We start from the raw sequence: 26,912 nt of genomic DNA on the forward strand, positions 1-26,912 counted from the left end.
AAAGAGCAATGGTTGGTTTTCTTTGGAACATGGTAAAGTTGGTATGCGTTATCACTTTGCCTTTTAATTAACTCGGGTTTTTCTTTACCTTAATAAGCTACTGAAGAGGATCAACTTTTGAAAAACTTCAAAGCATTGATCTCTTTACTATACTCGAACTTGGAAGCTCCAGAGAGCCTAGAGCTACTTTTCATCGTACGTTTATATATAATGTTTAATTTTTTCAAGGTTTAATTAATTTTATTTCTATAAAAATTTATTCATTCATATGTAAGTTTCTATATATATTACTGACAGGTTCAACCTTTTCTAGAAGTGATACGTTGCGAATTTACTTCTGGTCCTGTTACTGGTGTCGCTCTTTCTTCAATTAACAAGTTTTTAGTAACCGGCATCTTGGGTAACAGACCAATACTTGTTTTTAGTTGGCACTGATGTCAAAGTTAATTTGCGTTTTCTCGACACTACTGAGTTAAGTTACCTGAAAGCATAAACATACGTTGAATTAAACTTTAAGGGAGCTTGCTTTTGTAATATGCAAGCATCTTTAGCGAGTTTTAGTACAAAACTGAAGACTCACTTAAACCTTATGTTAAGATTTTTTTTTCCATAACGAAACATCATTTACGTTTGTACGAAAAGTACAAACTTGCATAGCTGGTGGTATTAATCTGCAAGACCATCGAATTATTTAGTCTACCTACTTAACAACGTGCCTGGGCATAGTAATACATTTTTTATCACTTGTGAACGATCACGGGTTGTCAAGATCTAAAACAAGACTATCCCAATAAAATTTCTGTTTCATTGATACTTTTCTACTTACTAGCCAACTTACACAACTATGCGAGAGGTATTGCTGCAATTGCCGAAGCTGTAACAAGAACACGCTTTGTTTTTACCAACGCTGAAAGCGATGAGGTCGTTCTCATGAAACTTCTTCAGGTTCTTCATATATAATATGATTTGGCTACTGCTTGGTAACTCTCTGCATAATCAGGTTTTGAAAACTATTTTAACAAGCGCCTCTGGTACGATACTTCCTACTCGGACTGTTTTAGACGCCATACAAGTATTGTTTCAGCTCTGCTAAAATCTGAAAGTTTTTGCATACGTACACTCTCAATACTTTTATATCGTTTTGGTACTTCAATAGGCTGTTTATGGCATATGTTACCGTTCTAGTCTTTCCGAACTGCTTGGGAAATGCGCTGAACAGACACTAAAAGATATTGTTGTTAAACTTTTTGGGAGGTTTGCTTGCGTGGTTACTACGTTTTTCCTTATCGATCTGTTCTTTATTAAGGTTGAGCGAGCTTGAGGATGATACTGCTTTAGATGACCAGCCGGCTGAAAGTCTGTTCTCCTCTCTTTTAGGCGATCCATAACTTCCCTGCTCACTACTCATAATAAACGCCTGTCTTCCTTGACCTTTAGGCGTTGAGCGCTCGAACTTAGAGGGGTCTTCTGCTGCTGTTAGCATATTTGCGTGCCAACCCACTGAAGTAGAAGATGCGGATATGCTCGAAAAGGAGGTTTCAGCACTGAACAGCGAGTACCACAATACTGTTTTTCAATAAATAGTTTGTTTTTCTTACTCACTTGTTTCTGTAGTGTTTCGCTTTCTACAACACTTTTAAGTACAGTATTGACTGATTTGGATTGTGAGTTTATATTATATGGTACTGCCCTTTTCTTTTACCCGTTTTTTTAAGCGAAAGGTAGACCGTACGGCCTTCACTGTGTTCGAAAAGTATTTCTCTTCCTTTTATTAATCTTGAGGAAAGATCCAACAGACCATTACTCAAGTGTTCTCCTTGGCGTTGAGGTATTAACATAGTATATTTTGTAGCTGCTGTTTCTGATCTATTTAAGCTGGTAACTTCTTGCTTGGAAGTTTCTGGAAAGATTCTCTCTCGCATTGACTGCATCTTCAGTTTAGTTGAAACCAAGCTTTGCCACCGCCTCCTTTGCATACTGCGCGGGAGCAAGTTGCCCTTATTTACCCTCGCTCTACGCTCATGGTTTCTCCTCGTGGTTCAGTTTCGTGTTTTTTTGAAGTACCAGGTAACTGCAGTTTCCTCCTCTCTTTTTTCGTTTTATAAATATTCTATAACAGCTTCAACACTTTTTGCGAACGTTTTTAGCTCTTTTTAGTAGCGGCTCATTTTCCTTAGGGCACCAAGAAGTAGCCCTGGATACTCTTAAACAGGCATCTATCTTTTTGGCTTCTTCTTGTATAGACTAAGTATACGTTCCTAAAGCTGCTACGCGCTGATTTTTTTGAAGTGGAATTATTCGTCAACTTTGATTGCGATCTCTACTCTGCCAATGTCCTTTCTGATATCCTTTGCTTTCTTTCCCGTGTATGCTTGCTTTGTTTTAAAAATTAATATTAATCTTTAAAAACTTTTCGGTACAGCGCTCCTTAAATGCAGGCGCTATTACAGGCTCTTTACGCTTTTTATTTCTGGAGACACTTCATTTAATTCTCGAAAAAATTGAACTGAGATCTGCCAAGCAAAAAGCGCTTTCGTCCGCGCAGTACCTTCTAATTCTTTTATCTAACTTTTGTATATGCTATTCTATGTACATCCTACTTTTCTAATATTTTCTCGTAGAAAATTCTCGGAAGGTTCTCGGCCCGCACCCCCCTATTCTATGGTTTTTACGTACACATTGTACACGTTTCTGCCTTTTTACTTTAGAATTTTATAAGTTGCCTACTTTGGAATCAATTACGGCACTTCGGAAGCAAAAAGAGGTGCTGGCGCAAGCAGTAAAGCTTTTTAACAAGAGACCTCAAGAAGGTTTCAAATTCAAATATATTTTTTAGCTGCAGTCATAATCACTCTCTTGCGAAGGCGTAGAGTTTATGATAAAACACTCGTTGGTTGCAAGCCCTTCCTCAAGCAGAAGTGACTATGAAGACGGCCTCATCGCGCTGTTTATTAAATTACCGCAATTAAAAAAGTCTCGAATAGGGGTCTTCTTTTCAGCCTCTATTTGGAAACCATATTCGTAATTGGGGTCGTTAACTCTTAAAGGAGTACCTCGGGAGCCCAGAAAACAAGCAGCTAATTTACGCTTATGCACGCCTATTTGACTTCAGGCGGGAGCGCTGTGACCAATCACTTCGCCGATTTTTACAAGGATTTCGACTGCCCGGCGAATCACAAGTTATATACCGCTTCATGGAGAGCTTTTCGGCTATTTACTATAGGTACTTACAGTTTTGAGAATGTGTTTTACTTTGCCGCCCTTATTTCAAAACCTAATTTCTAGCTAAGCGCCTATAAAAATAAATAAATGCTTTTTTTTCCCGACACATAATGCATATAAAATTATTAAATATGCCCTTCTTACACGTTACTAAAATAACTCAAAAAAATATTTTAGCATGAATAAAGATGCGTTTGCTAACGAGGACGCCGTCCTAGCTCACGCGTAGCTTCAATTCATAGCTTACTTGCGGTAATGTTCTTAAATGATTTTTTTTTGCAGGTACGCCATCATCATGCTAAATGTTGATCAGCACAGCAGACAAATAAGGAACAAAATGACCGTTGAAGAGTTTATACAAAACCAAAAAGGCATCAATAGCGGAAGCGATTTGGGTTCTCTTAAAACATTAATTCTGACGCTTTACGCATTTCAAGGCCCGAACTCACGGGCTCTTATCAGATCGTGACTACTTAATTGGGATCTATAACTCCATTAGGGAAAGCGAGATTGTTATATCCGACCAACTTACCGGCCAAGCTGCCGAGGATTACGAGTGGGAACAAGTTTGTAGATTTAAATTTAAGGAAAGCTGAAGCAAAAGTAATTGCTGTTAGGTGCTTCTTAAAAGTCAAGATGTAACCTCTTCAAAGTACGTTATGGCCGCCACTGACCTGTATGATAGTGAGCTTTATGAAGTGGTGTGTGGTCCCGCTGTTGAAGCGTTTCTGGGAGCTTTTGATTCTACCGCCGTACACCTAATTAACTGCCGCCCGTCGACTAATGCATTTTCTCACTCCATCTTATCCAGGATTCCGATTCTATTCAGCTTTCCGTCAGCGGTCTTCGCCTTTGTGCTGCGCTGGCAGCTCATTTTCAAAACAGCCGCGTATTTGACACTCTAATATCGTCCCTCAGTGATGCAACTTCTCTTTGTACCGAAAAAACTGATTTGAACTTTAGTACGCTTGCCTGTAATTTCGGCATGGACCATAAAGGCCAGCTCGCTGCCGTTACTTGTAAATTTATAATTTATTTTGGAGGCGATGTGCGTATGCTTTTTTTTTTAATGCGTACTAGTGTTTTCATTGGTGAGAGAGCACGGTAGCGTTATGAGAACCAGTTGGGAGAATGTTATCCGCTGCGTCCAGCAACTCTTCTTTGCGCGGCTTCTCCCCGAAAATCTTCTGCTTTTGCACGTCTCTTTCATTTAACCTTTTTAACTATACTTTTAACTTGTTTCTACGAACTATATTAAAGGATTTAAGTTCTAACAAAAAAGTGTTGCTGCAGCAAGCACCAATGGAAAGCTACAACCAGCATGGCGGCATCTTCGCTTCTCTGGCTTATTATTTAAGTACGCCTCTTGAAGTTCTTGCTCTACTTCTGTTGTCCCATATTTTTTCCCTACCGGCAGGCACTCATGAGGTCACAATAGCAGAAGCTCAAAAGAAAAAAAACCTGAGAGAAGCCGCTGAGGTTTCATCCTTTCGACCTTTTTCTGCCAATTTGCTTACTTCAGTAATTGAAGGAGTGCGTGCGGTTGTGTCGTATTCCTGAAATATTTTTAAGCTCCAGCAAATTGGAGTCGACGTCCTTTGAATATTTTTATAAGGCACTCTTTTCTTCTTTGAGCCTACCCGTAAAATGCATTTCGGGTTGTCCTCAACCAGATACTGTTGGCCATCCTTTTTCTTACATTTCTTTCTGTTCTCTAGCGCCACAAAATAAAGTGCACAAAGCACCGTCTTCGCATGATACTTTAAAGAGTCGAGTCTATCAGCTCGCTCAGGAGGAGTCGAAAATTCTATTTCTTGAATTATTAACAAACACAATTTTAGACAACGAGGTAAGCCTTTTACTTTGTTTCTTACTAGTGTTGATGAACTGATGGCCCCCTGAGCATAACTAATGTGATTTATTCCTTAACGACCACTTGTATTTTTTGGCTTAGAAGCGCCCGACGCTACCGGATTTAAGTGCTCTTAGCCACTTAGCATCAATCATTGAGACTTGTACGGCTAACCAAAGAAGACTGAAAGAACGGGCGGTTGTTTGTTATCTGCGCCTGTGCGCTAGTTGGTACCCAACGAAGGAGTTAACGCCAGTCAATGTAAGTATATCAAAATAATATATCCGTTACCGTTTCTTTCGGCAAATTAAGATTTTTTATTCAGTATGTATTAATATTAGCTGTGTGAGCGGTCACACGGCTAATTGCTTACCGCGCATTCTGCCTAATGGTGGCTTTAAGTTTATAGCGTATATGAAGGTGTTAAACGCTGTGGACTCTGGGGACACCTCGCTGCTCCTTCAAATGTTCGGTGGCATTCTCCATTTCATCTCCATAAATGGCCATTTAATTGAAAGCAAGGCAGAATGGGGTATTGCTTTACTATACGTGCTCCAACGCTTTCCTCATGGCCTCTCATATCTGCCAAAAAATTAATTAACTTTACTTCCTCTTATAAAGCCGTGATTAGCGTTGTGCCTCTTCGAAAATAGCATAATGAAAAACACTGTTAATAGAAATGTTAAGTGCTTTACATGAGATATAAGAGGCAAAGAAATAAACATTATCACTCTTTGCCTTGTCGCAGAAACTCTTGATTTTAATACAAAGATATTACTTTAGAGATACTATTGTCGCTTTCAGTAGTCGACTCGTTCTTGTTAAGCCACGAAAATAGCGTTGCCTTGGCTATACTGGTACTCCACCTTCTGTTTTTTTTCAAACACTTTCAACTTTCTACTTATCCATTTTATTCTACAAAGAAATGCATTGTCGATAAGTTTATAAACGTCTTCAGTTTTGAGCCATTCGTCAGGGAAGTTGCTCGCTTTATTACTAACTTTAAGTCCGAATTATCCCGTCAAAAGCGCCCCACATGCTACCAGCAAAGCCCCTTATATTTCTTTAACCTTTGCCTGGAAGCAACTTCTCGCGCTCTGTCAATCTGCTCATCAGCCGATGTCTGGCCTGTTTTCAATCGAACACTTCTCGTATGTTATTGGTGTTAGTTTTTACGCCTCCTCTTACCTTTAATAAACAAAGGAAACTTTTGCCAAGATGACCCGCTACAGCGACAGGTCGATTCGAATGAACGCACTTTCTCTCATCCAGCGCGCACTGCTGCTACCATCGTGCAGAAAAATGACGAAAGAGCAGTGGCGTCAATGTTTTTACGAGGTTAATACTTTATGTTAATAAGGCAAGGAGGTTCAAACTCGGATTACGAATAATTACGACGAAAAGTCGATTTTTTTTCAGTAAATTTGCAATAAAATACAAAATATAAATTCTCTTCCCCGCTTACTATTAACTAATTACTGTCATAAAGATTTTGTTCCCGGTGCTAGAAGCGCTTTTATCTTCCGACATGGACGAGGTGGACCCGGAGGCCATCGATGAAAGCCGGTTTCAGGCGGGTCCATTTTGTTTGTGTATATTTACTGTAAGTTTCAGCGTGTATCTGCTTCCTCACAGCTAACCTGCTCTGCAAAACTTGCCTGACGCACATACAGGAATTGCTCCTTCTTGAAGACTTTTTTTCTCTGTGGAAGACTGTATTAGAATACCTGGAACAGTGTTCGAGTGAAAATAATAGCCTTTATTTGGTAGCATTCCATTATATGTGCAATGCTTTAAAAATTTTTAACCGTGCCTACTCTCTAGAGAGAATCCGTTTTAGAATCCCTAAAGAATATGCTATTTGTCCTGGTGGATAACGGTTTCTTGCAAAGCGGGGTAGTTATGATACGTTCACGCCTGAAGTAGCAATCTAATATACATGGGTTGACAGTCGCCAGAAGGCGAAACAGAGTTGACTAAGCAAACTCTGTCTGAAGTGACATGGGCAAAAGTGAACGGCTTTATGCCTCAGTTAAGAGAGGAGCTTCTCATGCAGGCACTCTTACCTGCTAAAGGTTTGCAACAGGTCATAAGTGTAACCGCTGCGTCTTTACAAGTCGGAAAATGTTTAGCACCCGAAGCAGGAGTACACCAGGAGAGTCATGAAGAAAAGTTGGAAGTGACAGCTTTCCCCGAAGGAAGTAATCTTGTTCCCAAAGAGTGCCTTTAAAATTGAATGACTGGTTACCTAAGCTTCGGCCTGATTGTCAGTCGAATAAGATTGCCTACTTCGAATTAATCAGGCGATCTTACAGATAATAAAGAAGTTTTACGAGGCACTTACTACAGACCGGATTAATATAGTTAAGTATTTTCAAAAAAAACAAATGTGTAAAGATTAAAAATTTACATAAGGTAATAGTAGTATAAACGGCATTGTGTGCAATGTAAATTAGATCTCGGGACTACTACATATAAGAAACTATATTATAATAATAAAAAGGGAAGGTAGAAGTTCTAAAAAAAAAACCAATTTAATTGTAATAACCTCGAGTTTATTTCTTCTTACCACCTCTAAATACTGCAATTTTTTTAGTTTCAAAGTAGTCCCCTACTTTATTTCCGATCATGTAAGGCTTTATAAGTACACCAAATTTTTTCTAACAAATAAATTAATTAAGGTCAATATATACATTAAGTATTCGAGAAAGCAAACCTTGTCTTTTGCCTTGGAGAGTTCATCTTTGCCGGTATGGCAGATAATTTTAAGATTCTCTAATTCAGGAGTAATTATGTCGTGGCGGTTATAAGTATAAGTAGAAGCTAGTTCTTCCGCCTAAAATAATAATTTTACTCGGTTTTTAGTAAACAACTGATAATCTGACATGATTATACTTACAAGATCATTGTACATCCTCTTAAAAGAGGAGTACATAGAGCGAGCTCGATCTAAAGTATCCTCGACCAATTTTTTTTTTTTGAAATCACCAGCTGCATCCCGAAACATTTTATCTCCTGTTTGTGGAGTAAGAAGGAAACTAAAATTATAAATAAGCTTCCTTAACGAATTGAACTACGTCTTATCATACCGAAGCTGCTCCATTTGCCTCACTATCATTTTAATTTTATATAGTAGGTGAGAATTTACTTTAACTTTCATAGATTTACGAAACTGCTACCATAAATAACTAAACTAGTGGTTGAAAACTTATATAATTGCTCTGAAATAGTGGATGTTCGTATATAAGGCGATAGCAATGAGTTACAACACCATAGCATAAGCTGTAGCTAACGAAATAAAATCAAAGTACAGCTATTAATCAATTTATCTTGTTGTGTTTTCCCTCGCACGTGGTTTCAATTAAACCAGTGATCAATAAAATATATAAAAGCAAGATGCTTTGTTAAAAATAAAAGAGCGCCTTACACGCTCACCTTGGAACCAAATCGAGAGGGCTGCTTCTGACCTTTGAGGAGAGCTTGTATACATTTACATAATAATGATCGTTTAATTTTATACGCGCACTTCCCTTTATCCGGTGTCAGCAGTTTTGTATCTTGTCGTACCAACACCTATAGTAACTGTCCAAAAATAAAGTAAAACAAATTCTGTTCTTATTATTCTCACACGTGATAATATTAATTTTTACCTCTGTACTGTTAAACTGTAAATGTTATGAGTCACCCTATTAATTAACTGTATCTATACATTTTGTGCTAGCACAATACGTGTCATATAATTATACATGGTATATGCTTTAATTAGGTCGTTCTCATTTCTCTTTTCGTTTCTTGTCTTTGTAGCTGTGTTGTTACATATTACTGTGTGTACATAACAAGTAAAAGCTATATCACGTATAAAACTATTAATAATGAAACAGAGGTTCACCAGATTACTCTTAGAATTAAGCCAAGATAATGATTCTAGGCCCTCGAAAGGTTCTACATATATTTATAATGTTATTACTTTAATATTTAAAGTGCGTGCTATGATTCGTTAACTTCGCTCTTTTATTTTAAACCCTCTCCTTTTTTTTTTTTAATTTATATTTTTGCCTTTTTTGGGCAACATAGTGAAAACTTGTGTTACATCATTATCTTTTTACATTTATAGCCCGGAGAATGCAGCATATTACAAGATACACAAAAAATTTATATTTCTTTTATTAAGTTTAGCTTTAAAGTCATTTACATATATCTTGTACTCTAACAATTTTTCTTTACATCATGCGATGATTTATTAAAAAATTGGTTATGCCTTGATCCCGCCGCTCTCCTTAACCAAACTTCACTTGCATTTTCTGTCTTGGCATCCTTAATTTTTTTTTTTTTTAATATTAAAACCTAAAGCTTAGAATATTTTATTACCTAGCTCCCTAAACTTTAGTCTACTCCCTCCATGTTAAAAATACATTCTGTTGCCATACTTAATATTAGAAATACATTATTCATTCCTCTACAATCTTTAACGTCTAAAATGCTTTTCATCTCTAATATATCGTTGCAAACGTTGTATGTCATTTATATACTTGTGTCATGTGTATATTGTTAAAAATTAAACAGAAAAAAAAGTGTTTTCTGGAAGTATGCTCCAATATAGAAATATTGACTGATATTTTTTTTGAATATATAACCAGGCACTTTACTTTAAAAAAAAGGAAATTAGATTATGATGCAAGATTTAGAAGTTGAACCGGATAAACTATATTCCATTTATAGTATCTTAGATATTTATTTCAGGAAAATGTGTATAAGGTTTTACCTGTTAAAGTGTGTTTCAGCACGCACCGTTCATAAGTTTAAGTTCTTTTGGTTATTTTAATTAACTTGACAGCCAGTCGTGCAATAAAAAGAGTGCATGATGTTCTCCTTGGGAGCCTCTGGGCTGATCTTTTTAAGATAATGAGGCAAGTCAAACTGTCTGCTGTAATTGTAGTTTAGACAAATAGATAGCTCCGAATTTGGAGTTTTATTCCCGCGAGTATTATAACACCTTACTTAAAAATTATAGTCATGCCATATAGCTTATTGTTTAAGTCAAACTTAACTATTGTTGTTAATTAAAGCAGTGAGGTAGCCTTTATCACCTCATGCAAAGATTTAAGTCATTCTCTTACGGCCCTAACAATGTGCAATACATTTAAGAAAGCCCGAGAATTAGGATAATCTTCCAACTTAGATACATAGTATTGCATGCCTTCCCTATGCCCTTCTATACACGAAGCTAGTGGGGGCCTGTAAAAGCGGTTGGTTACCAAAAATGATAGTGAAATGATAATGGGCATTTGGAGGTTACTATTAATATTTAAGTATAAAAGCATCTGTTTATCCATTAATATTGTAAAAAAGTCATGCTGTCGCTATCAATAAATCGAGTTTGATATGGTGAGAAGACTTAAACGAAAACTTAATTCCTACAAAGTTTTTTAAGTTTATCCATAACAAACTTTCTCCACCAAGCTTGAAACGAAGTCGGAGTTACCTTTTTCAGTACAGACAAAGGCCTTTTACTCGCCTGAAGAGCAATATCAACCCAGATCAAAAAGGTATTTGTCAACCTTCTACTACCTTTTATGAGTTTAAGATCTTAACTTTCACTGTTTTTTTCTCTTTAGTTACTTGTCAACGATTAACTCAGATTTTTGTCTGTGATTAAGAAATTTAATTTTGTAAGTCTTCAGGCGTTTTTAGAAGAATTAAGTTTATTAGGGAGCTCTAATCTTAAATTCAGTAACTTCTTTGGGACTTTTTCAAGAACTTAATTACCATTTCTATTGTATAAACAAAAAGCTTTAATATTTTGCTATACAATCTAAGGGGAGATATTATGTTTTATTAACTTAAATTAAGAAAAACTCAAAAAAGAGGCAATGAATCAGTTGAGCAAACTAAGCTCGACCTTAAAAGGATAGCCAAATTCGCTATTGACCTTTGTTAGTTATCGGTAAGAGTAGGTCAATAAAATCTAGGAAGACGAAGTATTATGAACGTCAGAAGAAGAGGGTTTTAAAAACAGGTACGATAGATGAGTAAACGAAGACAAATGCATTTTTGCAATGTCTCTGTAAATTGGTAACAACTTAGAACCTTAGAGAAGACCAGATAGAACAATAATATGAACATTAATCTATCATAAGTGCGATTTAAATGGATAATTAACTGTAACAAGGACACTTTCTAAAGAATAGAAAGATTGATACTTAAATAAAAACTTAGCTAAACACTTTTGAAAAGACCTTCCCCTCGAAGTGGTTGTGGAGGGATTAATACTTTCTATTAGTCTATGTACTGTAGCCAAACAACTTTTCATTACTTAACTCACTAATACTTTATTAATGCTCACAAAGATAGGATGATGGCGTTGCTTAGTCAGTTTAGTCAATTTAGCCATCTTGACTGGTGGTAAACAAAGTTAAGCTCCCTTCTGCTCAGTTCCAACCATTTCGACGGTCAGGCAAAACGTGTTCTTTTTTGTAAAACCTTTATCTTTATAAATATCAACAACTTAGTTTAAACCGATAAGCTAACAATTAAGAAAAGATATTATTATTTAGACCCTTTTTGCTATATTTTATAAACAGTTACCAGCATTTAGTTACGCACTACAAATTAACTAATCAAAATCATTACTTTTAAGATATTCTGAAGTTTTCAAGTGTTCAGGGTACTTTATATTTGTTTAGGTTATTTTTCAAGAATGGGCTAATAATAACTAAAAACCCCCCAACTTTTAATGATCAAAAGTTTACTGAATAAATAAATTCTGATCCCTGGTTATTTAATAATAAACCAAAGAGCATACTTTAATGACTTTACAATTAGTATAATGTAAAAGATATAAACTTAACCCAATAATATTAATTATTTTTTAATACATTAAGTATTTATCTATAAGCATTTTTTTTACAATAAAGCTCCTTCTAAGGTAACAGAGGTCGGTAACCCTGAAGCGGTGGAAATTTGTTTATTGAAAGACAGAAACTAAACACCAATTGTACGTGTACAAAATAGCTGGGTAACAGCTGTTAATCAACACAAGAAGCATCTTACCCAATCGTGTTCGTTGCTAAGTACAATCTATTGGTTAGTTTTTTTAAAAGGTTAAAAACCGGAGTTGCTTATTGCTTGCTAGTGGTGAGCCTTTTCCTTGCTTTTTATTGTCGTATGTCGTATCAGGTTGGCCATATAGGAATTTCTTGTGATGGCTGTAAAGCTGGAAATTTTAATGGTAATTAATTTAAATTTAGTAGTATGAGTCTAACTATTTCTTGTGAACTCGTAAGAAAAAACAGTGCGCTGATATAAAAGATATTTATTATATTTCTTTTATTATTTTTATAATATTTCACAAATCTTTAGGTCTACGACATAAGTGCCTTATTTGTAAAAATTTTGACTTGTGTCATCTTTGTTACCTAAATTCCTATGTTGATAGTATACACCAACTTGAGCATTCCATGCAAACTTATGTTTCACCAAACGATTATAACCTTTACTTTGGAAAGACAGAAGAAGCGCAAACTTTAAAAGAAAATGTTCCAAATCCTTTCAGTTTTACCTGTCCTGTTTGCGGGGAATTTGGATTTTCGGAACAGCGACTTAAAGTCCATATTTTACAGGACCACGGTTTTTTAATTAATTATTAACCATTTACTTCCTTTTAAATATTAATTTTTACTCTAATATGTTATCTGAACAGATAGAACTGAGTTTAACAAGCCGATGAGTTGTCCCATATGTTCGTTCAAAATACAGCCGCCTCCACTATATAATAAGCTCTTCAATCATTTTACACAAGAACATAACTGTTCTCGAAGAAAAAACCCAACTGCATCTTCAGTGTTTAGCAAAAAGACCTCTCACAGCGGCTCCGTCACCACTCTTAGGCCCCCCAGGACCGAGCCATCCTCCCGACTAGCTAATATCCTTCTTGCAATGTCCAGCCTCGCCCCTCAAGAGGAAAATTACGACTCACTATTAAATAACTTAGATTCTGTTGACCTTGACGGCATTGAGACTATAGAGGATGTTTTGCTTGATGACCGACAGGAAGACGGAGTGGAATGGTCGGAACTCTCTCCCGAAATTAACAGCCTTTCTTTATCCTCTCGTCGAAGTCATTGGCCCTTAAATCCTGATTCTACTTTTTCTAACTCTCACGCAGACGACTATGAAGTTGACGAGTATGAATATATTATTAATGAAAGGGAGGTTAGTGGTGAATTTTATAATTCTGCTAACGAGAGTGTATACGATGGTACTGAATCTGAAGCACATACAGACGAAGAACGCCATACTAGAGAGGCCCCTCCTCACAATCTTTATCATAAAGATCCATCAACTCTCTGTGGAAGTGATTCCAGTCACTCTATAAGTTATAGTTACATTCGGACAGACCTCCCTCACCCAACTTCTAAGGAGTCTTCCGTTTCAGTAAATGAGGAAATGCCTCAATTAAAGGTTTATGGAAGGAAAGGCAAAGGGCCTCAGAGCTACAGTAAAGCTAAAATAGACTCTAATGAAAAATCTAATGTTAAGTTTTCAGAACTACAAACAAGTCGTCAAAATCTAGAAGAGCTGTTTTTAAAGCCTTTATTTGTCCAACAACTTCTATTATCTACGCTTCTAGAATCAAATGCAACTAAAGGCAATTAATAAATACATACAAGGTAAACATTTTTAAGTTATTCAAAAGCCTGCGATACCGCGAATTCATTAACTTTTTTAACATAATAAAATTGGTTATATTTTAAAGTTTTTAATTTAAACACACAAAAAGCACTTATTATCTAAATATTGTATACAGCGATCATCTATAACCCCCTTATTGCACTTAAAAACCACTAATATTAAAAAAAACCAAAAACGCTATTTTAAACGGAAATAAAATTCTTAAGAAATTTCCATTCTAGCAAAAAAAAGTAACCCTTTTAAGGGCATTAAAGCTTTCTAAGCTCTTATGAACGTCTCCAAATAGGTACGACAATACACCGGTCCAACTTAAGACTTTACCTTCTGGGTTTTCCTAGATCTCTGGCAACCCCTTGGGACTGGCTAGAAGGCAAGCTCAGAGGTTTTAGAGCCAAGCCCACTTTTGGAACACTTTAGATTCTAGAAACTGTAAGAATTTGTCTGCTCTGGGTCTTAAACCCGCCAACTTACAGAGCGTGGGACTCTGCCGCGTTTACCACATTTCTAAAAGGAAGTAATAATCTACCTACGTAGGTATACAGGCTGTTGTTAGCTATATATTAATAAGAAATAGAGGCAAATAGTTACAAAACGTCCAAAAACTTATTCTAACTACTTAAAGTTATATTTAGAAGAGAAAACATAATTATAGTAGATCCAATAAACTATTAACAGATTAGCATCACGAACTAATCAAAATACTTTTTCTTTCAACCGCCCACTTAAAAATGGTAAACAAATTCTACACCTATAAATAATAGTCTTCATGGTAAACGACGCTGATTAAAAAGAAATAAAAAACCTTTATTATTTGTGATATACAACAAATAAAGAAAAAAATAATAATAACTTCAACTAATTCAACTGGTTGTAAAATACCTTGTCGATGTATCTCTCTTTACTTGCTGTTTAGAGACTCTTACAAAACATTTACTTAGTGAGCCCAAGACTACTAAATTTATCTTACTAACCTAACTTAAACGCTCTATAGGCACTAAGCTTTTATATAGTCCTATAGACCAACGTCAAGCTGAGAAGATAAAAAAAAAAAGCTGAACCCTAGCGAACACTTTTAGAGAGAAAGAAAACGCAGAGCGAAGAAATGGACAAGCCCACAATTTTTTTTATTGGTACTGGCATAACTATACTTCCTAGCACGAGAGGGGATGGTGCACAATGGCCCACAAGTGTGCACGCGCATGAAGGAAATATAATGGCTATCCTAAAGGACTGATTAAATTTTGGAAAAAAGTCACGGGTTTGTCATTAGGTATAACCTGTAGGAAAATCACACCAGTTAGGTCTTTTTGACTGCGAGTTCCTAACCAGAGATGGGGGACCATTCCTCCCACACATGATCTTTAAAAAAATACAAATTAATACTTTACAAATTAAGTGTTTTTAGTTTACAGCTATCTAATACCCATTACCTAAAGAAGCATACTAAGGCGAGGGGAGGGGGGTATTAGGGCTTGGCGCCTTAATATATAATTTCCTGGCGCCCCTAAAGGTTGGTGTACACTTTTTGGCGTTGTCCAATGCTCGACCGAACGCTATGCCTTGTGTTCTTTTTTGTTTTCTTTCTCATAGTTTATATGCAGGAAGTTCTAAGCAAATTTTACATAACTTAGAAGTCATTCTTTGCCAGCTATCTTTTTCTTATTTACAAGCCAATTGGCTTTATTCACGACTTTACTGAAGGCTATTTTTTTTAATTCTTGTATATAGCAAAAAATAATGAAAATTTATTATTTTATTAGAGTTGTTGTACTCAACGTTGTTTATTATAATGACTTTTACTTGGTGTAAAATTTTATTACCAGTTTCAAGTGGAGATTGTTAATACTCGATACCTTAATAAATGATTTCCTATCTCCGCAAGGCAAACTTCCACTTTTTGGCGGGGTGAGAAATCTAACAGAGAATGAGAAGTTTCACTCAAAAACTAATAAAAAGTAAATTTTTTAGTTCGTGATTTTGCATATTCAGTTGAAGAGTTTATTGGATTTAGTATAGTATATTTTCTTCGAAATATAACTAAGAAGTTAGAGTATGTTGGCGACCTTTTTGTATCTATTGTTATCTATTCAGTTGTATGTTTGCTACCCACTGAGGCGGCTTCCTTTTTTGGTCTACAATAGCCCCCGGTTAACCTCACCCTTAATGAGTGCGATTAACCTAGCACAGTTTCGACAAATTCTAGGTACAGGGTTACAGTTCTGTGACTGGGGTTGCAAATTATTTTAGCGGTTAAAAGTTAGATTCGACAAGTTGTTGAGTAAAATAATAAATTTCCTCGTCAACTCTTTTATTAGTAAAAATATTCAGCATTTTCTCCTCATATCTTCCCTTCTCTAACTATAAATTTATTGCATACTTTTGATGTTACTTATAAAAAATGTCTTTTCTCCTTATGCTAACTTGATGTTTTAATTGAGTTCTCCATTACAGAAAAATCTCTGAGGTAGGGTTATCAGAAAAAAGTGGGAAAGTGTGTGAAAAGAAAAAAAAAACCGCTGTGAACCCTATACTATATTAATGACGGTTATTAGCAACTTCCAGAGACAAAAAGATTATATATAAGCTGTAATTATAAAAAATTAGAGAGGGTAAATGTAAACTCATAAGACAGAAGATTTGTATCTATATTTATTAATTAAAAATAATTCAAGCTGTCAAAAAATTCAATTAAACCTATTATATCAGTCAATTTATTTTAATTAAAGAAAGTTGTTATCCAGATTTTTAGAGTTTTAACAGGTAAAAGGATTGAACTCTAGTCATTTATTTTTATAGCATAAAATGGAAATATTTAAAGGTACTCCTTAACCTCTTGTTGAACCAAACCACCTTAGTCTTCAAATTTGCAGACTGTACCTGTAATGACGTGCAATATCGGCACAGAACCCTAATAAGGAAACCCTCACGCGTTAGCTGTTTCCTATATTTTAGCTTCTGTACTAAAAATTAAAACCTTAAAAAGAACTACTTGCCATTAAAATAATTACCACTAGAGGGTATATAAAGGCGTTCTTAAAAAGGTTCCTGTGAAGTTTTCATATTGTTCCTTTGTACTTTTTCTCCCTTTCTTTCTTCGCAAATAGTTTAACATGACTTTTACTAATTTTACTCAACCTTTTTGCTGTTATACTCCTCCCTTCTTAAGAGGATTGGTTTTTTGTTTAAAATTATATAGTCCTTTAGTCAAGAACTGCCTTCTTTTTCGAGAAGACTAATTATATTAGCTTATTTTATTAAGTTTTTAGGGCTATGTCCGAAAACCATATAAAAGGTAATTTTTTACCAAATGAAGATAAACGAAGACTATCCTTATCAAAGGATTCCTTTTTGAAACATCAGAACAACTTATACTCTTCACAAAAAAGTTCTTGCGAAAGCGATGGTGGCCTAAATACCTCCAGCTTCTCTGGTCACCTCGTAAGACCAACAAACCACGAAAGTAAAAAATTACAATCTCCTAGTTATGATCAAACCAGCCAAATAGATTACAAGCTTCATCCTTCAGGAATTATTCCGCAGTTACAGTTAATATAAATATTTAGCGAATTAACAAAAAGTTTTTGTATAAAGTTCTTCCTATTTCTTTAGAAACATTGTGTCCACCGTCAATCTTGGAACCCGGCTTGATTTAAAGGCAATCGCCCTTAAAGCTCGTAATGCGGAGTACAACCCTAAGGTTTCCTTATATACCTTATTAATGTTTAGTTAAATAATAGTTTATTATAAGCGCTTTTCTGCCGTAACAATGCGAATCCGAGAACCGAAAACCACTGCTTTAGTTTTTGCTTCCGGTAAAATGGTTTGCACAGGCGCTACCAGTGAAGAAGATTCGAAACTGGCCGCAAGAAAGTTTGCCAGGATAATTCAAAAACTTGGATTCCCTGCCAGATTTACTGAATTTAAAATTCAAAACATAGTAGGAAGCTGCGACGTAAAATTTCCTATTCGACTAGAAGGTCTGTCATTAGCGCATCCTGATCACGCGGATTATGAACCTGAATTATTTCCCGGTCTTATTTACCGCATCAGAGATCCTAAAATTGTTTTGCTTATTTTTGTCTCTGGAAAAATTGTGCTTACCGGCGCAAAAGTATGAAGCTTTTTTAATATATGCAAGCAACTTTAAAAGTTTTAAGATTTTCATTTTTATATATTAGGAAAGGGGGGAGATTTACAGGGCTTTTGAAAGTATTTATCCCGTTTTAACATCATATCGCAAGCCTTAAACTTTGTGTGATAATATTAACAAAGATAAGTTTTCATACCCAAACATTATGTTTAAACTTGTGTATTTATACGTCTCAGCATATAGCATACTTGACTACAGGTATAATAAAGGTTACTTTCTTCTTTTGTTCCTCCTATTGAAGCAATGACAATGGCACTGCCGCTTTTTAAATATATAACTTAATTAACTTGATTAAGTTTTTACGGACAACCTCGTTTATCTTTTATATAATTTTTTATAACTTTTTTTATAACTTAATAACTCAAAACAATGTTATTCTCTAAGTCTTTTATTTTTTAACTACTGGCAAAAAGTTGCCTAGTTTTAGGAAGGCTGTGTGATGTCCATCTGTTGGTTGCATGCACATATATATTAGGTTTTAACAGATAGGCAGACAGGCAGAACTTATAAAATTATTAAGAAATTTTGGGAGACGTCTTTAGCGAAAGTTTTTAATAATGTCAATTTAGCTTTTTATGACTAGGACCTTTTTGCAGCCTGGTTCAAAAGGGCGGATCATACCTAGTAACTCTTTCTTAACCTTTTCGCAGCGGTTTAATTATTTCCATCTCTTTCGGAGTTTGTTTACTTTCATTTTAATAACGCTTAAAACTCATAAGTGCGCTTTCTCTCATCTTAAGCGTTTTTGAGGTAGTCACGATTTATTTTGGTTTCTCTAAACTCCTCCCCCCCCCCCTTCTTACAGTCTTAGTTGTTACCTTATCATCGATTGTATACGCTTTTTTTTCTTTCATAAAATTCTATTGGTATACCACATACGTTTATTTAAAAATTTACCGGCTATATCGACTGGTAAAAGCATTAGTAAAGTACTTAATATACTTGAAAATTAAATAATAAAACTAAGATGAAGCCACCTTTAACCTAATCTAACGTGTCAAATGAATTTTTTATAATAATTACATAGCAATTATACTTTATAATATGTAAAGAGATCGCTCGGCATATAATAAAATTCTTTTATTATTTTTGTACTAATAAAGTTGCCGTTCTATAGTCATAGACAGAAGATCTTTTCTACTTCTTAGCCCTTATTTCCCTTCCGGGGAGGAATCGAAAAGTAGGGATAGTAAACCTTTTATGGTTGTCTAGTATGAAGCATATATAAATAAGTTTTCAACTTATATATTAGTAAAGACTATATTTGATTATTAAAACTACTATCTTCTTTGATGACTTTTAAAGTTGTTTATTATTTTTTTTTTTTTGCTTTTACTTTATTAGTAGTAATAGTTGTTGAGGACGAAGAGTTAGTATTAGTACTCTGACAACTTAATTGGGTAAGTTCAACAGGTGCTTAAGCCAGAAGGCCGTTGTTTTCATCGTAAATAGTAGCTTATTGAAGCGAGGGTTTTTTTTAAAATTAAGTTTGTAACAATTAAATCTTACATTTCGTTGCAGATGCAAGTTTCTTATAAATCCTAAGTGTTTTTTAAAGAGTGAACACTCAAGCGGAAGACGCTTAAGCGAGTGTAGGCTATAAGCATGCATTTATAGCGAAGCAGCTTACTACTCAAATTTAAACTAGCTCTTCTTGCCTAATGAGAAGTATAGAAGATGCTTAATAGTTCCAAAATATAGTGAAGTAATCCAAGGTGACCTCCAAACCCAGAGGATATTGCCATAAAATGGTTGGTTCCACACCAATGATGCATTCTTTCATGTGATTCCGTAAGGTCTTTTAATTTGGCGGTTTAGTTTGTTTCTTAAATTTGAAGCAGTTTTTAAAACGCTCCAAGTTTAACTGTATATTTTTATGCCATCAAGCTTGGTTTAGCACTTAAATAAATTGCACTGTTCATCAGCACACTAGAAAAGGAAATCCTGTTGGGCTGTAAGGAGGCCAGAAGTTCTATAAACCAGCAAAGGGAACTAAATGGAGCCTGGTGCGGTGCAAGCTAAAAAGTACAAAGCGGAGGTTAAAGTTTCCGTCTTAACCATAAATTATTCTTTTTAACAATGTACTCAACTAAATTGCGTTAGGTACGAAAGAATTTCACAATCTGCCATTTTATGTTTAACCCTCTTTACCGTAACGTTAGCGAGGGCTCTATAAGCATCTAAGAGTACAAGAATGGTAGCTTTTTTTATTTAACGCTTTGTAAGGTGCTTAGGGATTCTCAAGGTCTGTTCAGTGGTGAAAGAACCTTTTGAAGGCCAGATACATTTATAAACTCATCACCAAATTTTACAACCCTCTTAAAACACGCACTTCCGCGACTTTTATAAAGCAAACTAACAGGCTGGTCATTTACTGGAGCATGATAACATGAATAACCTTACGAACTTGTTCTTTAAAGAAAAAAATTCATCAGTTTGGTAATGTAAATATATGCAATTAAAATAAGGTTTTAAGTATCAAACTAATTATACCTTCTGGATCGCTAACATTCTAAAGCAAAAGAGTACTTGTCACTTCAATAACTTCTAGGTAAGTGCCAGATAATAACTGAGCTTCCGTTATTTACCAGTGTAGGGAAAAATTGGGTAAAAAAGAAAAATATAGCAATTGTCATCTTTAATAGATGAAGTGGAGTGGGGATCAAAATTTGGCCAAAAGAACTATACGGCGTGGCCTACGTAATAAATTATTTATGAATTTAAAAGAGGGCTTAGTTTTGTTCTTCAACCCCTTTGTACAAATATAAGATCGTCTTTTCATGTTTCGTAAAAAAAAAAAGCAAAAACTCTTACTTAACCCTAAAATTTACTTGGTTTAAGATACGTTTGTCAATTAGGGGTTTAGAAATTGCATATCTTTCCCTTTTAGTAGTTACGCGTTTAAGTTTTTCCGGAAATAAAAAAGTTGAAACAAACGGGGTTTTTGTCTACTTTCGCTCAATTATATAGACTGAGAGGCGCCGACTCTAAGTACGCCAATCTACAATTAAGTCTAGAGAACTACGGAAAGCTATAACAAAAAGGATTGTATTCTCAAAAATTCTTTATATTAAACTAACTTGTTTTTTTCCTCTCCACATTAGTAGATTGGTAAGAAATATTTTTAAGCGTGATAACAGCAATGTTTATCAATGTTGGTATATAAACTGAGGCAGATATGCTCTTCATCAGCTGTGAACTTGGGTTACTGGGGCCTATCACACATATTCTTCACAATCTTAATGTCGTAAGAGTTCCAAGATGATAATAAAGCGCGATAAAGTTACAAATCAAATAATAAAAAAATAATAAATAATAAATGCATAAAAAAGGACCAGTAAAAATTATTTATTCTATAAGCAGAATAGCAGTATAAGAACAAGTCCAAGAAAAAAACTAAGGACAAAAGGGTCAGAACCAAAACCGAGCTCATTAATAGAGAGAAGCAGGACGCCCTCAACTATAAAAATGTAAGCTTTTTATATCCTCCCATTGTAGATGTTTTCTTTAATGATTTTTGAGGTTGAGCCAGGAAGATTTTCTATCATCCACTCCCTTCAAATTTTTTTGTCAGGATAGTTTATCAAAAATTTTAACAATACTGTGGTTAATAAGTCAATTTAATCCTTAAAATTGGGTTCAATTAGCTACTTTCCACTTTATAAGAAATTTTGTTTCTGCTAACTATAGACATATGCCAGTCAGCCTTTTGAACTTTGTAAATTACTTTTGCTTTAAAGACCTCCCTTTTAGCCAAGAGGTGTCTTGTGAGTAGTCTTAGTCGCCTGCACATTACCATATTTGGTTGAGTATTATTTTTATACAAATACGAACTAATAATTAGGCAGTATAATCCTAGCCCCTACTTGTTTTCTAATGCAGTCTTAAAACTATTCAATAAACCTACTACCCCTTCTTGCAATAGGCACTACGAGAGTGGTGTTCTATTATAGCTATCCCCCTAAAGTCAACGTAGCAACAGTTAGTGGAGCACATACAATTCGAATCATGAGGTTTCCCTGGTTTGGTAACAATTTAATCAAGAAAATATCGTTGGAATTACAGTGTCCCACCCAAACACATCAAATAATCGCGCCTCCCGTTTTACAAAGCTTCCTACCTAATTTCCTCATTGAATCTTTATTGACACAACCACTATAACGCAAAGAATCGATATAGTTTCATTATACACGACACCTTTACTTAAGTCCTAACTACTTTCTCTACACCTTTATAGTTACACGTATTTATGTTCTTATTGAATTTTTAACTAGTTCGAACATCACTACTAACTTTACTATACTGTTACCACTACTACCTCTTTTTCTGCTAACATAAATTTTTTTTTACTATTATTATAATAACCAGCTCTTCCATCTTTGAAAACTGTCATAACCGTATACCTTCTTTTCCTAATTTTTCCAACTTTTCGGCGAATTAGGTCACAATTTAGGCGATTTTCAACATCTTTCTGAGCTCTCACCTTTACATACCCTCTCTTTTCCTAGTACTCAATTTTTCAGGCACTAAGATTCAAATGGACAGGATGACTTTGTAGTAATTTTCCCATCCGAGAGAATTTTAGGTTTTGTATTATTCTTATAATAAAGCTTCTTCTTACTTTTAGTCCTTAACTATTCTGCTCTAACTCTCCGTTTTTCTGCCTTTGTTTTATCTTTTATACTTTAATCTTGGCTTGCTTTATTTATAACTATTAATAAATATCTGAATTTTTATTACGCTGGTTTCTAAAATTAGCGCTTTTAATCTTCATAGAACGTTACAACCTTTCCTTAAATATAACATTCCTAAGCCATATGTACTTTATCTCTACCTTAAAAGAAAAGCAAGCACTTTAAGTTTTTTACCTTTACTTTTACGGGAGCCTTAGTTTACCTTTTACTTCAGATATTAACATCATACTGTTTAAGAGCGTCACATACTTCAAAAAAATTTCATTCGCGTTGAAAGACTTATCGTCACCCAATGTATTTATGTCTTCTCGTTTAATAACCGAATTATTCCTTCATTGCTTCTAGTAAACGGTCCACCAATACTGTTTCTGGTTATTAAGTTTGTTCTAAGTTTACTTTGCTGCTCACATTAAGCTAGCATAAAGGTGTCCCGTTTTGGCTAACTCTAAACTTTCTCTAACAACTATTTCTAAACAGCTAAATTATTAAAATGATCATCGTCCTTTCCGTTCTAGCCCTGTAGACTAAAAACATTACAATTGAAATCAGCTACAATCAGGAGGAATACACCAATAAACTGGGATTCATAGAAGAGTAAAGCGGAGCAAAGAGCAAGGAACCTAAATCCTTCATTTTTTTTTTTTTTGGCACTGGCACTCTACGGCTGATCTTTAATCAGGTCTTTACCGCTTGATTTATACTCTCCCTTCTTCCAGGTAATAAGTGATAGGGTAAATTTATAAACTACGCATACCGAGGGCAAGATATAACATTACTACTCAAAATCATATCTCTACTTAAATGTCTACAGGGGTCATTCTAAAATAAATTTTAAACGACTTATTTTTTTGTGTTAAAAATTTTAGATTGTTGCTCACTGAACTTCAAATTGTATTTTAAACAATTTTTTTTTAAACTCGAGGCGTATAAAAAATGAAATTCTTAAAGGATGGTCCCAGCAAAATATACCCATTAGGCGGGCATCCTGTTCTCGATGTGCCGTATAAAATAGGGTAGAATTTGTAGTCGCAAAAGCCTGGCTGGGTCTCCAGGGAGCTCAGCGTTATTTGTCTTTTAGTCCACGGTTTTCCTCAACAACAGAATGTATGGCGAAAATAAAGCTGGAGATTTCTCCGCTGTTTCTCAGTCCTGTAAACAGTCATTATACCTAACTCTGGTGAATTTTTTTTTGTGTTAAAATTTATGCCTAAGCCTTTTTGTAAAAGGTAAAGAGAGATTAATATACTATAATCCGCATTCCAGGCCAAATATTACACTAATATGTCGTGGAAAAGTACAGTTCTAAGAGATTACTTTAGAGGATTAAAAAAAATAGTGACATAATTTCGACCCAACGTTTCTCGCCCAACAAACTCTATAGTGTAGCAGTTTCTATTTATTGACTTTAAGCCTTTGAAAAACTGGTATAAATGACCACTATATTTAGTATTATGCAAGGTATTTTCCTTTGATATAAATCAATACATATCATTATAATGTTTAAAAGGTGAACAGTTATCTCCTATTATCAAAATCGAAAGCCTATGTAATAAGTTGTGTTGGGAACTTTTTCAAGGGGTGGAAGTCGATATATACTTTATAAAGGTTTCTTTAAAGTTATTTTTGGTTTGGCTATTTGAATATCGAGTAATAATTTATAAGCTTGAGGGACAGTTGCAAAAATACTTAAAAATAAGGTTTTTAAGGGGTTGCACCAAGTATTCCCTAAGTAGTGATTCATATTAATTTTTCTACGTAAAATTATTTAACCTAAGAGTTTTATTTTTTTGATAATAAAAAGTATGGCTCTTCTTGAACTATATACACAGAAATTTATCAAGCGGTAAGCGCAGCACTATACGCAAGCTATATTACACTTACAGAAGCGAGTTTTCGACCCAGCGTTCCTCTGACAATTTAATTAAAGGTTATATTACAGTAAACATACAAAACTCAAGTATAAATGTGTGTCAAAGATATCACAGGAATATTGCAATGCCCCAGAACAGAATTAAACCTATTTTCCAGTCATCGAGGATTCTTAACTGGCTTATGTTTATTCAAGGTTAATAATTAACAAAATATACATATGAAAATTTGCAGTTTTCTTAAGTTCAATTATTGTGTAAGCAAAGCGAAGAGGAAGACTTTACAGATTGCAAGAGTTCTTATATATCTCTCCCCGGAGAGGTGGACAATATAATTATTAAAAATAATGGAGCGAGGATCATCCTCATATGCGAGAAGGAATCGGTGTTTTCCTATCTTCTTTCCTGTAGGTCTTTTCTAACGTTATATTTATTTCTTGACAATTAGAAAAACTTTAAAACTTTTATTATATATTGCGTCTCTTTTAAGTAACCACTGTATTAACTATTTATAACGTTCACTACAAATACAACTAAAACGATTATATTTTTATCTTTAACGATTCCTGCCTAAAGTCATATGCTCGACTAACGAAAAAAGTTTCAAATATTTTCTTTTAACATCATATTGTTCATAAATTACTTACCAAGAAGGTTAATGTTAAGTTGTAAATAGAATTTGATTTGGACTGCAAAAGTAATATATTTTCGGTGTTTAATTTCTTCTGTACTACTTGAAAGAAAAAAGCTTATAGTTACTTAAGCAAAGTTAAAAGTGTTATTAAAGTAAAATATAAATATAAAATCAATAATTTATATGTTTAGACAACGGTATATACACTAAACTTTCCGGCACCGGAATTCTAGTTATTGTCCTCGATTAGGGTTTGTAGGTGCCGGAGGTTTACCCAAAAACTAACTTAAATTTCATTATAAACTATACATTGTCACGAAAAAGTAAAGTTCACGTTTCTGGTCCCGGCAATTATACTAACAGGTTTTAATCATTGATAAATAAGCTTTAGCACAACTTAATTTCAGTTCTTAAAATAAATAAAATAACGTTATATTTTACAAACATACTTATATAATGCAGGGCAGGGGTATCCCTCTTATAATGTGCACTATGTTCTTAGCCTTCTGAAAACATTCGATATACCAATCGCAATCCTAGTCGACTTTAACGTAATTCGTATTACTTGAAGACGGTTATAAATCCAGTTTCAGAAAATTACTTTTCAGCCTCATGGAATTGCCATCTTCAGAAGTTACACTGAAGGCTTAAACCATTTGCTACACGGACAGTTTGGCAGTTAATAAAATTATTTGAAAGATACTATAATTGAAAACCTTGTAAATGTTAAGTTCAAGACTTACGCTTCGTGGGGATCGGCAGCAGCGCAATTCAAGAAAGCCACGTCCCAGGTAAAAATTTATGCATTGTTCATTTAACGAATGAGCTACTAACTTTTATATGACTCAATAGCACGTTTGTATCAAAACTGGAAGAAAAGCGATTACTCGGTTTTTAAGTCCTTAAAAGATTTTATTCAAGTAAAACCTGCGTTCATTTTATAAATAAATTATATAAGCAACTATTATTTTTTAAAGCATCAGCCGATAGCGTTCAAAAAAGAAATTTATGCCATGAGTTATAAAAAGATCAGGTTAGATTCAGAAGCTATAAACCATTACTGCCATGACGCACTAGGCAGATTTCTTCAACGAAGTCTTTTTCAAATTATCTTGGAAAACAAGCTATCGTGGAAACAGATGTAAATACTTGTTTAAAAATAAATAAATATCGCGGTTAAGTTTGAATATAAAAAGCTGTATAATTGTAAAACAAGAATAGGGGCTTATATTAACTTGCCTTAACTTTTAATTAGATCCATTGATATTTGAGGCTATACTAGACTAATTAAACAGAAAGCAAAAAGAATTTTGATAAAATGTTATTCTCACTTAAAAGCCTCTAAGAGATGCAAGAAAAGTTAAATGGGGTCTTAATAGAAATCAGAGGGGAACAGGGGAAAAACGAAGGAAAACGAAGCATCTTAACTACGCGTAGTTTAACTAAATTGTAAACTATAGCACTTAAACCAAAGAGGTGGTAGGAAACATACTAGCTTTTTATACAATCTATTGGTTTCCAAATGTAATAAATTCTTACGAAAGTTTAGGTCGGAAATAAGCTGGCTTTTATCATTTTTCTGTTATGAAAATGTTTAAAACAAGTAATGTAAGGTTACTTTTTCTATTGGTTGCTTGCAAAATAATGGTGTTGAGGGGAGGGGCAATAGGCACTAATGTTGACAATTACTTACAAAACATTTTGTATACATCTAAAAAATTAGCGCGCAAGCTCAAGTTTCTTAGAAAAACAGTAACCATATAGTTTTAGAAAAAGGTAAAATAAACAAAGATTTATAGTT

At 34.5% G+C, this 26,912-nt stretch overlaps 3 protein-coding genes and 2 long non-coding RNA genes across 5 annotated transcripts; 4 read left to right on the forward strand and 1 right to left on the reverse strand.

Moving 5' to 3' along the window:
- The first annotated feature begins 2,281 nt into the window (after positions 1 to 2,281).
- Positions 2,282 to 7,413, forward strand: LOC135120927 (Golgi-specific brefeldin A-resistance guanine nucleotide exchange factor 1-like). Its single transcript, XM_064045254.1, has 25 exons — positions 2,282 to 2,366; positions 2,423 to 2,544; positions 2,622 to 2,664; positions 2,720 to 2,810; positions 2,865 to 2,986; positions 3,048 to 3,223; positions 3,400 to 3,447; positions 3,505 to 3,617; positions 3,685 to 3,788; positions 3,840 to 3,974; positions 4,034 to 4,241; positions 4,303 to 4,421; positions 4,483 to 4,579; positions 4,640 to 4,701; positions 4,754 to 4,880; positions 4,941 to 5,071; positions 5,177 to 5,335; positions 5,477 to 5,606; positions 5,858 to 5,931; positions 5,998 to 6,225; positions 6,278 to 6,412; positions 6,564 to 6,651; positions 6,710 to 6,840; positions 6,899 to 6,970; positions 7,026 to 7,413. Exons 3-25 carry the CDS (start codon positions 2,662 to 2,664, stop codon positions 7,302 to 7,304), a joined length of 2,832 nt encoding a protein of 943 aa, XP_063901324.1. The 5' UTR covers positions 2,282 to 2,366; positions 2,423 to 2,544; positions 2,622 to 2,661; the 3' UTR covers positions 7,305 to 7,413.
- Positions 7,414 to 7,646: 233 nt separating this feature from the next.
- On the reverse strand, positions 7,647 to 8,198 carry LOC135120920 (uncharacterized). Its single transcript, XR_010278788.1, has 4 exons — positions 8,164 to 8,198; positions 7,974 to 8,112; positions 7,791 to 7,910; positions 7,647 to 7,734 (listed from the first exon to the last, which is right to left on the reverse strand). It is a non-coding gene; the product is annotated as an uncharacterized LOC135120920 (long non-coding RNA).
- Positions 8,199 to 12,218: 4,020 nt separating this feature from the next.
- On the forward strand, positions 12,219 to 13,828 carry LOC135120919 (E3 ubiquitin-protein ligase KCMF1-like). Its single transcript, XM_064045247.1, has 3 exons — positions 12,219 to 12,302; positions 12,434 to 12,700; positions 12,774 to 13,828. The coding sequence occupies exons 1-3, from the start codon at positions 12,239 to 12,241 to the stop codon at positions 13,727 to 13,729; spliced, it is 1,287 nt and encodes a 428-aa protein (XP_063901317.1). The 5' UTR covers positions 12,219 to 12,238; the 3' UTR covers positions 13,730 to 13,828.
- A 3,207-nt stretch (positions 13,829 to 17,035) lies between these two features.
- Positions 17,036 to 18,064, forward strand: LOC135120930 (uncharacterized). Its single transcript, XM_064045256.1, has 4 exons — positions 17,036 to 17,310; positions 17,375 to 17,462; positions 17,514 to 17,876; positions 17,944 to 18,064. The coding sequence occupies exons 1-4, from the start codon at positions 17,036 to 17,038 to the stop codon at positions 18,010 to 18,012; spliced, it is 795 nt and encodes a 264-aa protein (XP_063901326.1). The 3' UTR covers positions 18,013 to 18,064.
- A 5,614-nt stretch (positions 18,065 to 23,678) lies between these two features.
- On the forward strand, positions 23,679 to 24,168 carry LOC135120921 (uncharacterized). Its single transcript, XR_010278789.1, has 3 exons — positions 23,679 to 23,786; positions 23,873 to 24,067; positions 24,117 to 24,168. It is a non-coding gene; the product is annotated as an uncharacterized LOC135120921 (long non-coding RNA).
- The last annotated feature ends 2,744 nt before the right edge of the window (positions 24,169 to 26,912 follow it).

The sequence above is a fragment of the Zophobas morio genome, unplaced genomic scaffold, assembly GCF_036711695.1.
Source record: "Zophobas morio isolate AGI-343-1 ecotype UQ-CSIRO unplaced genomic scaffold, CSIRO_AGI_Zmor_V1 ptg000451l, whole genome shotgun sequence".
NCBI lineage: Eukaryota > Metazoa > Arthropoda > Insecta > Coleoptera > Tenebrionidae > Zophobas > Zophobas morio.

Bases quoted from the DNA above. Each gene is read 5' to 3' on its own strand.
- LOC135120919 (XM_064045247.1), top strand. From the start codon at position 12,239: ATGTCGTATCAGGTTGGCCATATAGGAATTTCTTGTGATGGCTGTAAA. The intron at 12,303-12,433 runs GTAATTAATTTA...ACAAATCTTTAG, and splicing joins TAAAGCTGGAAATTTTAATG to GTCTACGACATAAGTGCCTT. The intron at 12,701-12,773 runs GTTTTTTAATTA...TTATCTGAACAG, and splicing joins CCATATTTTACAGGACCACG to ATAGAACTGAGTTTAACAAG.
- LOC135120927 (XM_064045254.1), top strand. The intron at 3,448-3,504 runs GTAGCTTCAATT...TTTTTTTTGCAG, and splicing joins GACGCCGTCCTAGCTCACGC to GTACGCCATCATCATGCTAA. The intron at 4,580-4,639 runs GTACGCCTCTTG...CCCTACCGGCAG, and splicing joins TTCTCTGGCTTATTATTTAA to GCACTCATGAGGTCACAATA.
- LOC135120930 (XM_064045256.1), top strand. From the start codon at position 17,036: ATGTCCGAAAACCATATAAAAGGTAATTTTTTACCAAATGAAGATAAA. The intron at 17,311-17,374 runs GTTAATATAAAT...CTATTTCTTTAG, and splicing joins GGAATTATTCCGCAGTTACA to AAACATTGTGTCCACCGTCA. The intron at 17,463-17,513 runs GTTTCCTTATAT...GTTTATTATAAG, and splicing joins ATGCGGAGTACAACCCTAAG to CGCTTTTCTGCCGTAACAAT.